The sequence below is a fragment of the Oryctolagus cuniculus genome, chromosome 15, assembly GCF_964237555.1.
Source record: "Oryctolagus cuniculus chromosome 15, mOryCun1.1, whole genome shotgun sequence".
In the NCBI taxonomy this organism is placed as follows: Eukaryota; Metazoa; Chordata; class Mammalia; order Lagomorpha; family Leporidae; genus Oryctolagus; species Oryctolagus cuniculus.
The window spans coordinates 5826536-5840912 of record NC_091446.1 but is presented as its reverse complement, the minus strand read 5'-3'; the positions used below and the strand labels follow the sequence as shown (position 1 = coordinate 5840912).

The 14377-nt window shown below is 53.2% G+C and overlaps 2 protein-coding genes across 15 annotated transcripts in view; one reads left to right on the top strand and one right to left on the bottom strand.

Annotated features, from left to right (window-relative positions):
* The first annotated feature begins 3 nt into the window (after window positions 1–3).
* Window positions 4–14057, top strand: BCCIP (BRCA2 and CDKN1A interacting protein). 7 transcript variants are annotated; one of them, XM_002721242.5, is made up of 7 exons: window positions 4–354; window positions 4594–4668; window positions 5303–5383; window positions 10094–10183; window positions 10768–10955; window positions 12472–12646; window positions 13617–14057. In XM_002721242.5, the coding sequence occupies exons 1-7, from the start codon at window positions 187–189 to the stop codon at window positions 13785–13787; spliced, it is 948 nt and encodes a 315-aa protein (XP_002721288.1). In that variant the 5' UTR covers window positions 4–186; the 3' UTR covers window positions 13788–14057. The 7 variants fall into 7 exon arrangements, with proteins under 7 accessions (XP_002721288.1, XP_017206251.2, XP_069913177.1 ...); XM_017350762.3 differs by having other exon boundaries at window positions 145–354; window positions 10094–10270; window positions 12774–14057; XM_070057075.1 differs by having other exon boundaries at window positions 146–354; window positions 12774–14057.
* DHX32 (DEAH-box helicase 32 (putative)) overlaps window positions 3799–14377 on the bottom strand; it is a 66870-nt gene continuing 56291 nt past the window's right edge. For 6 of the 8 annotated variants that reach the window (XM_051833498.2, XM_051833499.2, XM_017350760.3 and 3 more), the window contains one exon: window positions 11166–14310. In XM_051833498.2, coding sequence (XP_051689458.2) covers window positions 14148–14310 — 163 coding nt within the window. In that variant the 3' untranslated portion in view covers window positions 11166–14147. Of the gene's footprint in view, window positions 4487–11165; window positions 14311–14377 lie in introns of those variants that run through there. The other 2 variants (XR_011382191.1, XR_007914499.2) reach the window with 2 other exon arrangements.

Genomic DNA, 14377 nt, shown 5'->3' with positions numbered 1-14377 from the left:
CTTTGGAATCCACTAGGGTTACTGGGGCTCATATGTCTTTGGACTCCATTAGGGTTACTGGGGCTCACGTGGCCTCTGCGCCGGCGTCCTTTGTAATGGTCCACCCCCTTAGCCGGTATGCGTTAATCCGGAAGGTCAAAGGACAGGGAGGTGCGCAGGCGCAGTGTGCATCGGTGGGGGGGCAACATGGCGTCCAGGTCCAAGCGGCGAGCAGTCGGGAATGGGGTCCCGCGGCCGCCTGGCGCCCCGGTCCAGCGCCATGAGCAGGAGGAGGAAGATGAAGTTGAGGATGAGGACGAAGATGAGGAAGACAGCGACGAAGAAGAGGATGAGGACGACGAGATCGTTGACGAGGTGAGAAGCACCTGCTACCCCGGTTAGATTTACACCTGAGAGAGAACTTTGTGGCGACCGAGGCCGTGGGCCCGTGGTGTGGGCCGCGCGGCGAGGCGGTCCCCGAGGGTGTGTGGCGGCGGCTGCAGCCTTCTCCACCCGGCGGCTCCTGCCCGGATGCCCGCCGTGAGCGTCCCTGGGGGCTGTGGATGGTTCGCTGCCTGGTGGGGCGGCGGGGCCTCGGAGTCCGTCCTGTCCCGGCTGCGCGGGAGCCCGGCCGTGCCCCGCGCGTCCTCACGGCCGAGGGACGGAGAGGCGGCGGGGATGGGCGCGTGGGAGCGGGCGGGAGGCCGGGACGGGCACGAGGTCGCGGAGGGTGGAAGCCGGGAGGAGCGTGGGTGAGGGGCGCCCTTCCTCCGCCGCCCCCGTTGTTCGTCACTGGGAGCTGTGCTTTGCTAACTTGGGGTGCTTCCTGCATTGTCCGTGGGGCCGTCTGGGATTAAACATCCGTGTGGCTGGCACCCATCACAGATGCCAAACAGGCACTGGGAGTCTGCGATGACGAATCTGGCGGATTTGGAACGGCGTCAGGGCGCGGGAAGTGGGACCCGGGCCGGCGCCGGGGCGCAGCGGGTCGGGCGGCGGTGACAGCCCGGCTGCTCGGCTTCCCCTGCGCCTGGGAGAGCCGCGGAGGGCGTCCGGAGAGCCTGGACCCCGGCCCCCGGGCTCCTGTCCTGGGCCTGGTGCAGCCCAGCCCCTGCGGCCATCTGGGGATGGAAGACTCTGTTTCTGCCTCTCTCTCTCTCTCTCTCTCTCTGCAACTGTGTCTTTTAAATAAATAAATTTTTAAAAAGTGGAACTGAAATATATTTTGATAAAAAATTTTGAAATTCGGGGCCAGCGCTGTGATGTAGCGGGTAAAGCTGCTGCCCGCAATGCCTGCATCCCCCGTGGGCGCCAGTTCAAGTCCCGGCTGCTCCACTTCTGATCCAGCTCTCTGCTGTGGCCTGGGAAAGTGGTAGAAGATGGCCCAGGTGCTTGGGCCCCTGCACCCGCGTGGGAGACTTGGAAGAAGCTCCTGGCTCCTGGCTTCGGATTAGCCCAGCTACGGCCGTTGCAGCCAATTGGGGAGTGAACCAGCGGATGGAAGACCTCTCTCTCTCTCTCTGCCTCTCCTTCTCTCTCTGTGCAACTCTGACTTTCAATAAATAAATAAATCTTAAAAAATTTTTGAAATCCATGCCTGCAAGGAGGGCTTCAGAAAGTTCGTGAAAATGTGTTCCCAAAAAACTGCATGGATTTCAGATTTTTTTTGCACCAAAATAGACTAGCCTTTTAAATCCATGAGCTTTTTCATGTACTCCGTACATGCCCTGATCAGTTCTGCTGGTGAGGAGTTACCCTCAGTAGTACTCACAGCAGTGCCTGCTGCTCCGGTCTCCGTGTTTTGTGTGAACTCGTTGAACGCTCACATCATCCATGAAGCCGGGACTGCCATCATTTTACAGCCGGGGCTGCGTGGCAGGTTACGGGAGAACAGCTTGTGCAGTCTGCGGGGCACTTACGAAACAAGGCGCATTTGATTGTGTATTGACGACTTTTGAAAGAATGACTTATGTTGACAGTAATCTGGAGTGGGGGATGTTATAAGACTTTATAATTCTAACTCTGCTCTCATTGTGATTTTTTTTTTTTTAAGATTTATTTGAAAGGCAGAGCTACCGAGAGGCAGAGGCAGAGAGAGAGGTTTTCCATTCACTGGTTCACTCCCCAAATGCCCACAACGGCCAGAGTTGGGCCGATCCAAAACCAAGAGCCAGGAGTGTCTTCTGGGTCTCCCATGTAGGTGCAGGGGACCAAGCACTTGGGCCATCTTCTGCTTTCCCAGGCCATAGCAGAGAGCTGGATTGGAAGAGGAGCAGCTGAGACTTGAACCAGCGCCCATATGGGATGCCGGCACCGCCAGCCATGGTGGCCTTACCTGCTACGCCCCAGCGCCAGCCCCTCATTGTGATTTTTTTACCCCTGACATGTATGATTTTTTTTTTTCTTAATTATTTTAAAGTAAAGAGAGAGAGATCTCCTGTCCACTGGGTCACTCCCCAAAAATAGCCAGGTCAAAGCCAGGCGCTGGGAATTCAGTCTGGGCTTCCCACATGGGCGGCAGGGACCCTGGTACTGGAGCCATTACCTGCTGTCTCCAGGGTGTACAGTAGCAGGAAGCTGGAATTGAAATTGAAGCCGGAACTTAATTCAGGTGCTCTAATATGGGGTATGACATCCCAAGCTGCCCCTGTGCCAAACACCCAAGCCTGTGTGACTTTTTTTTTATTAAAGATTTATTTATTTGAAAGTCAGATGGAAGGAGGGAGGGAGAGAGGGAGAGAGATCAATCGATTGATCGATCGATCCATCTTCCATCTGTAGATTCATTCCCCAAATGGCCACAATGGCCTGGTGGGGTTGGGCCAGGTCAAATCCAGGCCTCACAGAGATAGCAGGGGCCCAAGCACTTGGGCCGTCCTCTGCTGCTTTTCCAAGGTGCATTAGCAGGGAGCTGGATTGGAAGTGGAGCTGCTGGGACTCAAACTGGTGCCAATATGGGATGCCGGCACCGCAGGTGGTGGCTTTACCTGGTGCACCACAATACCAGTCCCACCTCTATGACTTTGGACTGAAGAAACTTCTAGTCAGTTCCCCGTGTGCACCCAGTGGACCTTTTTCTCATTTGAAGGAGGCTTGCTCATTTGCTTGGTATAGAATCCATGAGAATTACTTTAGAAACTGGAGATCTGCTGCACCTCTGATCTGTAGTATAGAGGAAATAAGGAACTGTGCGTGGTTATTTAAAGCCCTAAGGAGCCTGATTTAAAGGACAAGGGGGGCAGCAGGCGAGTGACAGCAGGGTGTGTTAGGGAACCTCAGAAAGGAGTGCTGAGTGGCTAGGCGTGTTTAGTTAGTCTCTGTGATCCTGGGGCTGGGACTTTGTGCTTCCTGGAAGCCCCAGAGGACAACTCCGGAGGAGAAAAGGGCCTAGGAGTAGCTGGGGTCCTGTCCAGGAGAGCGATGGGAAGCTGAGCGCCACCCCCACCCCCCCCCCTCGGTTCTCTGCCCTGCTCTTCTCTGCTGCTACAGGAATGTTTGTTTTTTCTTTGTTTCTCCTTACAGCAGACAGTCAGTAATACCAACAGAGATTTTTATTCAGAAGAGCAGGACTAGATGCCATAGTCTTGTAGATTCCGCATCAGCGTGTGTGTGTGTGTGTGTGTGTGTGAGTGTGAGAGAGAGAGACAGTGCTGTGTTCTGCAGAGCTGCTCCCTGGAACACCTCGGAGGACCCCTACTCGGGGGCAGGGTTCTGGACGCTCACCCATGGGGCGTCTGCTGCAGTCGGGATGCCACAGCAGTGTAGGACAGAGAGCCGAGGCTTCTACCCTGACAGGGAAGAAGTGCAAGGAGAAGGTTATTTGAAGAATTTATTTCTTAGAGGTACATTTAAGACTTGAATACTGGCGCTGGCACTGCGGCGTAGCAGATAAAGCTGCTGCCGGTAGTGCCGGCATCCCATGTGGGCACTGGTTCAAGTTCTGGCTGCTCCATTTCCAGTCCAGCTCCCTGCTGGTGCACCTGGGAGAGCAACAGAGGATGGCCCAAGTGCCTGGGCCCCTGCACCCACGTGGGAGACCTAGATGAAGCTCATGGCTTCAGCCTGGCCCAGCCCCAGCTGTGGTGGCCATTTGGGGAGTGAACCAGCAGATGGAAGACTTCTCTCCCTCTCTCTCTCTGACTCTGAGTTTCAAGTAAGCAAAATAAATCTTAAAAAAAAAATTGAACAATGACAGTCTGTTATTTGGTTGAGTTTGACCGTGTGTGGAGCTTCCCCAGCCAATGCCCTGGGTTTCACACAGTGTGGCAGAGTCTGCCTCAGAGTCAGGATCTGAAGCGAGCTGGGTGGGGTGCCCAGGCTCTGGCAGGTGGATCAGCCTAAGGAGTGTCTTAAATAGACACACGACCGCAAGGCAAAAGCCAGGTCTGCTTTCTTCCCGACATCCTGCAGCTCAGAGCCAGATTCCAAACCCAGAGAACCTGTTTGAAGTCCAGGCATTCATAGCTCTTCAAGTAGCGTTGTCTTCTTGTCCTTTTTCTGGTATCTTCTGTAGAACAAATAGAAAAAAGAATCTGCAAATTAGAAAATAATGCCTTTTTAAAATAATGTCATTTTAAAAAATGTGTGGTGACCTGTTTTGTATATTATTTACAGGAAGTGAATATTGATTTTGAAGCTTACTCCATCTCAGATAATGATTATGACGGAATTAAGAAATTACTGCAGCAGGTATTGTCTTTTTCTTACTACGCGTAAATTTCTTCATCTAAGAAAAGCCAGGCCATTCTGCATGCTGCCTGGCTGCATCCTCTCAGAGTTCCTGTGTGCACCTCCCTGGAAGGAGGAATGTCCCCCTCCCCAGGCTGACTCCCCTGCCTCTGCCTCTGCGCCCGGACCCCCGATGAGTGTGTTCAAGCAGCCTGTGTCCCTCCCTCATCCGCTCATTGTGTGAGCTGCTGTCCTGTTCTCTGTAGTTCACACCCACACGTGTGGGTACAACAGTTCTTGGTTACAGCTGTGGGCCATCGGCACTGTCCAGCGCTGGCTGCTCCATCGACTCCTCCCCCTGTACGGCATGGCTTTGGCGCTCCGACCTCTGCCCGACGCCGCGGTCTGTGTCCATCTTCCTCCCTCCCCTACTCCTTCCCTTTTCTGACCCTCCAGGACCACCCCCAGGACCCTCTTTCTTGAAATCTTCCCTTCAGCGTTCACTCCTGTGAATTTCTTTTCCTCCTGGGGTTGCTTTTCTAGGTCACTTTGATGGAGTCATTGCAATTTCCTTATTTTCATTTGAACATGAGATTTTAAGTTTTTTAGAAATGATGCTTTGACCTTAATTGAAAGTAACTTTCTCCCCTTCCAGCTGTTCCTAAAGGCTCCTGTGAACACGGCAGAGCTAACAGATCTCTTGATTCAGCAGAACCATGTTGGGAGTGTGATTAAGGTGAGCAGGACAGCTGTGTCGATGCTGGTGCCCGGTCCCCTGTCCTGTCCGGCTCCAGTCGGCACAAGTGTGACTGCGTTGGGAAGAAGGCCGTTGCAGCAGTGCAGGGAAGGCAATGGTGAGGGAGAAGCGGGCTGATTCAGAGGACACGTGGGAGATGAAGTATGAGGGGCGTAGTGTGTGGTTGGCACCCGGGAGAGGAAAAGGAATCCGGGCTGGAGCACCCGAGACAGCAGCTGGGGAGGAGGAGGAGGATTCCTGCCTTTTGAGTTCGAGCTGCCCTGTGATGTGTGGAAGAGATGCACTGGGCAGCAGATAGATGGCCATGAGGTCGGGGAGTGGCCGGGAGTGCCCAGGGTGGGCTGGGGGCAGGCACCCTGGTAACAGCACCAGGGCTCGGGTGGGTGACATGCGGCACAGAGCCAGTGCAGGAGACTGGAGGCGTGACTGGAGAGGTGGAGGGAAGTGGTGGGCACGTGCTAAGCGGAGGGGGGCATTCGAAGGAGGGAGTTGTCGTTTTCAGGTTCAGAGTCCATTAAAACGAGGACTGGATTGAGTCCTTGCTCTCTGGTGGCCTGTCCAGTCTCCCGTTGCTGCGTAACCAGCTGCCCCACGGCCCGTGTCGGATCAGAGCTCTGGGCACTGGAGGCTGGCTGAGGCTTAGTGGGCGTGACTCATCCAGCTCCTGTTCGGTGTCCCGTGAGCTTGAGAGGCTCAGCCGGGGCTGGAGGATTCTCGTCCAAGATGACACGTGATTCACTCGACTAGCAAGGTAGCTGGCTGTCCGTCGGGAGCCCACCCTGGACGGTGAGCCAGAGCCTGGATTCCTCTCCACGGGGACCCCTCTGCAGCGCTGGGTTCCAAGGGCAGGCACCCTGAAAGAGCCAGGCGGAAGTGCTTAGAATTGTGTGATGGTGTCATTGCCACCAGTCATTTGATCAGCAGACAGCTGCCCAGGGCCCCGCGCCCCCACTCGATGGGAGGAGCGTGGGTCACCTTGTCAGAAGAGAACGAGGGGCAGGACAGAGCTCTGGGCCGTCTGGAAGACACAGTCCGCCGCAACCGCTGGAAGGTTTCCGTTTCTGCAGATGACGCCAGCACCGGGCTTGCAGGCTGGGCGGTGAAGCAGAGGAGCTGAGCACTCAGAGCAGTGGCTGGCAATGGCAAGCGTGAGCCATGTGTGGCTGGCACTGTTGTTGTCTTCTCTTGTTCCTAACCCCTGCTCTATGTCCCATTGTGAAAAACAAACCAGAAGCTCCTGTCAGTCTGCTCCAGGCTGCCCTCAGCGTCAGCAGTCCCACTGTGTCTTCAGAGCCAGAATTCCTGAAATGTGACCTTACTCACGGCTCCTGCCTCCTCTCCTGTTGTTCCTCAAACACTTTAATCTTTTATGCCACTAAAATTCTGACCCTGAATGTTAGGGGCACCAGCATCTTTGTTACTAAACAGAATGGACACGTCTCAGAGCTCTGACGACATTAGTGACCTTGTGGCAGGACATGTAAAGAAACCAGAGAAACGTAACCTGTGGTCACTTCCCTTGTAGACTGCCTGCTCTCCAGCAGACAAAGGCCGACTGTAGCTCCTAGCGAGAGGCAGCTGCTTCATCCCGGAGAGCTGGTCAGCTGGCAGGGACTCAGCCTAGTGAGTGCCAGTCACGCAGGTAGCTCTAGTTGCAGTTACGGCTTCTCCGTCCACAGTCACACCTGCGTGTTGATCCTAGGACTTTTCCTGGAGCCTTTAGGATTGAGGGGGTTTGGATTCCCCTTCAGCAGGAAGTCCCTAGGGTCACAGAGAGCAAAGCGTCAGGGAGAACAGCAGGTTGCCTGTGTGTGAGTTGGAGGGAGAAGCTAGAGACTAAGGGGAGAGGCTTCACCACGTTCTGGCGGTCGTGAATTGCCCAGCGCTTACGGGCTAGCACTGTGTGAAAAATGAAGAGGCTTAGGAAGGGTGGGGGGTAGGACGGGTGGTGTTATTTCCTGGGGCAGGCAGAGGCGGGTGGGTGGCGATGTGATTGTGACCTGAGGAAGGACCCAAGGCACACCCTGTGTGGTGCTTCCTGGATGACTGACAGACCTGCAGGACGGGACATGGAGTGTGTCCCAGCTAACCACCTGAGCCATGTTAACAAGTCCAGGGCCTCGGGCCTTGACATTGAGGGTCCCCTGTCCTTGGCCTGGCCTTTCGTCTGTCGTCCCTGCCCGGGCTTTGCTGCGGTGGCCGCAGGTACTCTGGTGGCCGCAGACTGTCAGGTTGATCTTGGAGAAGGAAAACGGATTCATCCACTGCTTTTTCTCTGAACTGCCTCCTCCTCCGTGAGCAGACACGTGGTGGTCGTCTCGTGAAGCTGGCGCCTCATGAGTTACCTTCTCTCTCTACTTCTGTTCTCATCTTGCTTTGTTAAACCTAAGAATTCTCTCACCTTGGCACATAGTTTCTGGCATTTGAGGCTTTACCTGAGCCATCCCACCATTTCCTGTTACAACAGGAGGGAATGGTGATCCCCAACAACCAGGTTCATGTTTTGTGTAGCCTTTTAGTATTATTATTTCTGGTTCACTCCTCAAATGCCAGGGGTGGTCAAGCTGAAGCCAGGAGCCAGAAACACCTTCCACGTTGTCCATGTGGGTGGCAGGGACCCAAGTACTTGAGCCGTCATCTGCCTCTTTCCCAGGGTGTGCATTAGCAGGAAGCTGAATTGGAAACAGAGCTGGGACTTGAACCAGGCATTCCAAAATAGGATGTGTGTGTTCTAAGTGACAGTTGCTGTGCCAAAGGCATGCCCCTTTGATTGGTTTTAAAGCCTTGTAATTCCTTCTTAATGATGTCATCAACTTAGGTCCTGCACCCCTCAAGCAGAACCGGTCTCTTCTGTCTCTGATTGCTGACTTCCTGTCCCGTGAAGAGGCTGATACCCACCCTGTTCTCTGAGCTGAGTTCCTGTGACTGTCTTGCTGAGGACTACAGGCTGTACCTAAGTCAATAACGGATGATACAGGGTGTGGCTGGAGCTTTGTTCAGTCCCTTCCACCAGGACAGGTTCAAGGACGTTCGGGGCAGTTGTTGATCTCAGCCGTCCTTTGGTATAGAAGCAGCAGCCTCATTCTTTCATTGAGCATGTATCCCAGTACACTATGTGCCAGGCTCCCTGCCGTGTCCTGGACAAGCAGATGGGCAAAGGAGAGAATGTGGCCGGTGCACCGAGGCATCCCAGTGGAATGCATCCCACATAGCTGGCAAGAACTGGATTACTTAGACATTACCTGCTGCCTCCCAGGTCTGGGAGCAGGAAGCTGGGTCAGGAAGCAGAGTTGGGAGCTGAACTCAGGATGCCGATATGTGATATAGGCACTTTTTTTTTTTTTTTTTAAAGTTTTACTTATTAAAGTAGACTTAGAGAGAGGGTGAGAGATCTTCCATCCACTGGTTCACTCCCCAAATGGCCTCAGCTTCTGGGTTGGGCCAGGACAAAGCCAGGAGCCTGGAACTCCATCTGGGTCTCCCACGTGGGTAGCAGGGTCCCAAATACTTGAATCATCTGATGCTTTCCCATGCACATTAGCAGGGAGCTGGATTGGAAATGGAGCAGCTGGGACTTGAACCAGTGCCCATATGGGATGCAGTGCCACACAACACTGGTCCTGATGCAGGAATCTTAACAGGTCACTTCCCCCACCTGCACCCACCCATCCTGCCTTTTACAAAATTGAGAGACAGAAGATAGCTCTTGTCTGCTGGATCTGAGCCAGACCAGAGCTGGGAGCTGGGAGCTGGGTCTCATACATGGGCAGCAGGGACCCTACGAGTTGGACCAATACCTGCTGCCTCTCTAGCTCCAGCTAGAATCCGTAGTAGAGCCAAGAGTTGAACCCAGGTACTCCAGTATGAGAAACAGTGTTTTTAACCACTGTGTCCAATAATTCAGTTTTCTTAGCTCATTTCCTTCTTTGTGTTCCTGTTTTCTCTGCTGCCCACGTGGTGGGTATAAGCCTTGTCGGTTTCACTGACAGACCAGACTGACAAGCGCTTCATCAGCATGGGTTTTAGGTGGGACAGGTTTTTTGATGTTTTTTAAAAAAGATTTATTTGAAGGGCAGAGTTAGAGAGAGAGGGAGAGATATTCCATCCCTTGATTCACTCACCACATGGCCATAAGGCCCACGCCTTCTTCCACTGCTTTCCTAGGCATGTTGGCAAGGAGCTGGATTGGAAGTGGAGCAGCTGGGACTCAAACCAGTGCTCATATGGGATGCCGGCATCACAGGTGGAAGTTTAACCTGCTTGGCCGTGACGCTGGCCCTGGTGGGACAGTTTTGTGACCAGCAGAGAAACAAACGTGTTGGCTCCAGCCAGTTAATTTAGAAGACAAGTTTCACTGCTTTATTTGATGAGTTTTATCTTCTCTGGAGTCATGCTATATTGTGAATCTGGCAAAGGGAGGTGTCTTAAGAGTCAAGTATAAAGAAATTCAGAGAGGTTGAGGTGGTCCAGGGGCAGAGGCAGAGTCGTGGGAGGGAGGGGCATTAGGAAGGTCACACGGTGTTTAGGATACAGAGCTTTCCTAAGGCGGCAGTAAAGCAGTGTTGAGCTTCTGAGAAGTAAAAAAAAAATGTGGCCTAGATTCTAAGACTTGGTACTACACTTCTTTCTAAATATAAAACTGAACTATAAAATAAATATAAAATTTAAATATTTTTCTTTTTAAAATAGCAAACAGACATTTCAGAAGACAGCGATGATGATATGGATGAAGATGAGATTTTCGGCTTCATAAGCCTTTTAAATTTAACCGAGAGAAAGGTCAGTTTCACCCAGAGGCACTGGAATGATTACGTGGACCAAAACCACTTTCATTTACAGCTTGATGGAAGTATCGTGTGCCCTAGTGTAAGTGGGGGATGTGTGTTCCTGGGAGGTCTGGTGACTGCTGCTCTCATGGGAAGGTGCTCTGTCCAGACATCACGGTCATCCCCTGGTCCGGGACTTGTCCTGTCGCTGGTCTGCCGACGGCAAGGGGCTGTCTGTCGCTGCTGCGGTTGAGGCTCCTTAGTGAGGCCATTACTGACTCAAGTAGAGCAGCTCACCTCCCAGAATAAGATGCAGCTACTTCAGTCTTCACTTTGAAAGTCACCTGTCTGGCTACTTCCTCGTGTCTGAGACTAGAATTGCCATTGCACTGTCAGTGTTCACCGTAACCCTCTCGTGGGCACTGACCGCGGGATGCTAACTAACCAGGGTAGTTACTTGGAGAAGTACTTAAACGTCAGCACTGAAGACACAGACACTAAAGGCTAGGGCCGAGCCACCCTCAGCAGTGAGGCCGGGAGGAGGGCTCACCTTCACGTCTGTCCTGAGTGATGGGCTGCCGTCTCTTTGCTTTCCAGGGTACCCCGTGTGCCGAGCAAATCAAAGAGCTGGTTCTAAGCTGCTGTGAGAAGAGCTGTGAGAAGAGTGTGGTGGAGCAGCTGGACGCGCTCCTGCAGGACGCCAGCAAGCCCGTGGGCTTCCTCCTGAGCGAGAGGCTCATGAACGTCCCCCCGCAGGTCGCCCTGCCCATGCACCAGCAGCTGCAGTAAGACCCTTTGCAAAATGCCTCTGAGCGGGAGCCTGCCCTCGTGAGCCCAGTCCTGGGACGTGCGTGGAATATGGAGTGATAGTGAGCTCCACCCTCGGTTAAGTTTGGCCTGACGAGGGTAGAGGAAACATCCTGTGAGGTGCATACATTCACAGTAATCAGGTTTTTTATTATTTTTGACAATAAATGGTATTGAAGTAGCTGAAATTTTTTTTTCAAATTTTTATTTTCATTTTATTTGAAAGTCAGACAGAGCCCTTCCATCCACTAGTTCACCCCACCCAGGAATGCCCACAACAGCCAGGAGTCTGGAACTCAATACGGGTGTCTCAGGTGGACAGCAAGAACCCAAGGACACGAGTGGTCATTTGCCACCTCCCAGGTGCCCAGTGGCAGGAAGCTGGATTGGAAGTGGAGGCTCCAGTATGGGGGCTCCTGTCCCAGGCAGGAACTCGGCTGCTGTGCCAAATGCCTGCCCCAGGTAGGCGGGTTTCACATAGACTTTTACTCACATCTGACACAGTACAGCAGTCACAAAACAGTAACATTCCCAGATTCCTTAGTATGCTTTATAATCAATGAGGCCATAGTTCTGATTCTGTGTTTCTGGCTCCTTGGGGTTGTTTTTTAATGTCGGAGTTAGAAGTTTACAGAGATATTTTCAAGAAGAGCTGTGGAATCTTTTAGCTGAGTGAAGTTGCCTTTGAAACAGATGTGGTACAGACGCAGGCCTTACGCAGTGTTCCTTCTCAGACGTCACGGTGCCTGTGGAGGGGCCCCGCTCGGGGACCCGAGGTCTGGCTCGGTGCGCGGCCTCCCACCCTCAGCTGCCGCTGAGACTGCACTTGTCCTGCCACGAGTGCCCTTTGCCCCTTGCTTTGGTTTCTGGTTAGCTGGAGCGCACCTTGCCATGGTTTCGCAGAGGGTGCTTTCCCCAGTCCTTTAGGAAAGCAAGCTCGTTTCTGTCGAGGGGCGCCGGCACGCAGGGCTGTGCAGTTGTCAGGACGTGAAGCCGTCACTGTCACTCCATGAACTGTTCTGGAACTCAGGCTGTCGCCGTCTGTGCAGTAGGTCAGGAAGTAGTTCTGGGCTAGTCCTAAGTCACTGCCGCGGGCTCCTGTCCTGACCTGGATAAGGTGCGCCTTTGTGTGCCAGGTAAGGGTCACCGCTTCAGAGACATTCAGGTTCTGAGACGTTTTTGACTTCTGCACAGGCGGAGCAGTGATGCCGAGCAGACCTGTGGCTCATCCGTAAGCTGTTTTGTGTCGACAACTGAGCACAATCGGGTTTCCTCACGCTGTTCACTAGAGACGTGGTGCCCTCAGTCTGAAGTGTAACCGGCTGCACCAGCACAGCCATTGCTTTAGCAGTGCCCAGACTGAACGCCTGTTCCGGAAGCCACTGCAGAGCCCCGCAAAGCTGCCTCCCTGGTTTCTTAGACGGCGCCGAGTGCTGTGTGCTCTGCTCGGGTGGGTGTCGCCTCACACAGAGCGGCGTGTTGTGTGTCTTGCAGGAAAGAACTCGCGGAGGCACACAAGACCAGTAAGCCGTGCGGGAAGTGCTGCTTCTACCTGCTGATCAGTAAGACGTTTGTGGAAGCAGGAAAAGGCAGTTCCAAGAAGAAACGGAGCAGCCAAAAGAAAGAAGAGTTAATGTTTGCAAACGCAGAGGAAGAATTTTTCTATGAGGTAAGACTATCCCGTTTCACCCGTTTAGATTTAAATAAGAATTTTCTTAGCAATAATCCAGTTTCTTATTCTCCTGCTTATGTCAGTCCCCCGAGTACAGCCTCTCTCTGTTCCGTGTCCCTGGCAGCTGGCAGCTCCTGGCACGTCGCCTCACACGGCCCCAAGGGGGAGGAGGAGGAAAGCTGCTGGCCGGCTAGCGGTCACCGGGCATTGTGTGTCTGCCGTGCTGCCCGGGACCTTGCGCTGTGAGGTAGACGTCAGCCCGGCTCGCGGACGTGGGCCATGAGGGAAGTCCTCTGAGACGGCACAGCCGTTGGCCTGGAGCTGCTGCTCGCGCCCTGTGTGTGCGCGTGGGCCCTGCTGCTGCGCTTTCTCCTACCGCGATGGAGGGCCGAGTGCAGAGCGTTCCTCTGAGTCATCACGGATCGGAGGGGGCCGCTTTTCCTGACTTGGACGCTGTCACTTCTCCCTGTTGAGACTGCCAGTGCGGGTTCATGTCACGCTTGTAGAACGGGTGTTTTGATATGGCCGGCTGTGCAGACTTCCTTTGTATCCACGTGATAGCTTTACGCGGAGGAAGAGCTGGGGGATGGGAACAGACCAGCGTTTGAAGGCTGATTCTTCTTAATTACCAGAGCTGAACATTTTATTTTCTCTTGTCTGTCACAGACCCTTTTGAGAATGAAAGCCTTGGGACTGGTGACAGTGTGAGTGGGTGGTAACAGTAACATCATTGGCTGCTGCTTCACTTCTAAGTGGCGGCTCCAGCCGTGTTCCGCCCGTGGGTTAAACACTGCTGAGCGCTTTATGTCTGCCAGAGTGACCCATTCAAGTTTTCCTTTGTTCAAGTTGTGCTTCCTTTCACTGTCAGTCTTACTGAAACACATGCCAAACATAGTACTTGTTGTGGGTTAGATGAGATTTGCCGTTGGGTTGCCCGATTTTAACCCACGGTCATCTGTCTGGTTAGAAGGCAGTCCTGAAGTTCAGCTACTCGGTGCAGGAGGACCGCGACACCTGTCTGGGAGGCAGATGGTCTTTCGATGACGTTCCCATGAAGCCCATGAGGACTGTGATGGTGATTCCAGGCGACAAGATGGACGAGATCATGGATAAACTGAAAGAACATCTGTCCGTCTAACCCATTTGCCACGGACAGGGCTGGCTCGTCTTTGGAAAATGACAGAAAACGCAGTGGCTGTTTACTGAAAACTCGTGACTTTATTTGAAGTCCTCTACAAAAAGTAGGGTTCTGTTCCATGTGTCTGGGACACATTTACACTATCTGTATCTTTAAAAATTTGGGTCAGATTGTGAATGGATGCTTAAAAACCTTTCCAATAAGAAGAAAAATATGGAATAGTAATTTAAAGAACTCAATAAACTCCTCTATTTTTATTTTAAGACCACATACCAGGCGTTACTCCTTCAGCACCGTCCTGCGGGGCGTGGTGCTCGTGGGGCAGGCGCCCCGGGGCCTTGCGCGTGGAGCTTGGTGCAGTCACTGGACCGTGCATCGCTGTTCGGTGCTCTCGGGGCACTTCTCACCCTCCTTGTTCATCGTGGAGATTGGGGCCAGACGACCCATCACTTGCTGTAAAATATCCTTACTCTCACTAGGAGGCAGATTACTGAAGTAGTACTGTGGTGCCAGCTGCATGAATCTGTTTGTTCAAAACAAAACCATCAGTGGGGGTGGGGATGGTGGAGGGCGTGTGGGCGTAGGGACAC

Coding starts and splice junctions, on each gene's coding strand:
- BCCIP (XM_017350761.3), top strand. CDS start 187: ATGGCGTCCAGGTCCAAGCGGCGAGCAGTCGGGAATGGGGTCCCGCGG. Junction 10,271..10,767: donor GAAGTATCGTGTGCCCTAGT/GTAAGTGGGGGA, acceptor TTTGCTTTCCAG/GGTACCCCGTGTGCCGAGCA. Junction 12,647..13,616: donor AGGAAGAATTTTTCTATGAG/GTAAGACTATCC, acceptor CTGTCTGGTTAG/AAGGCAGTCCTGAAGTTCAG.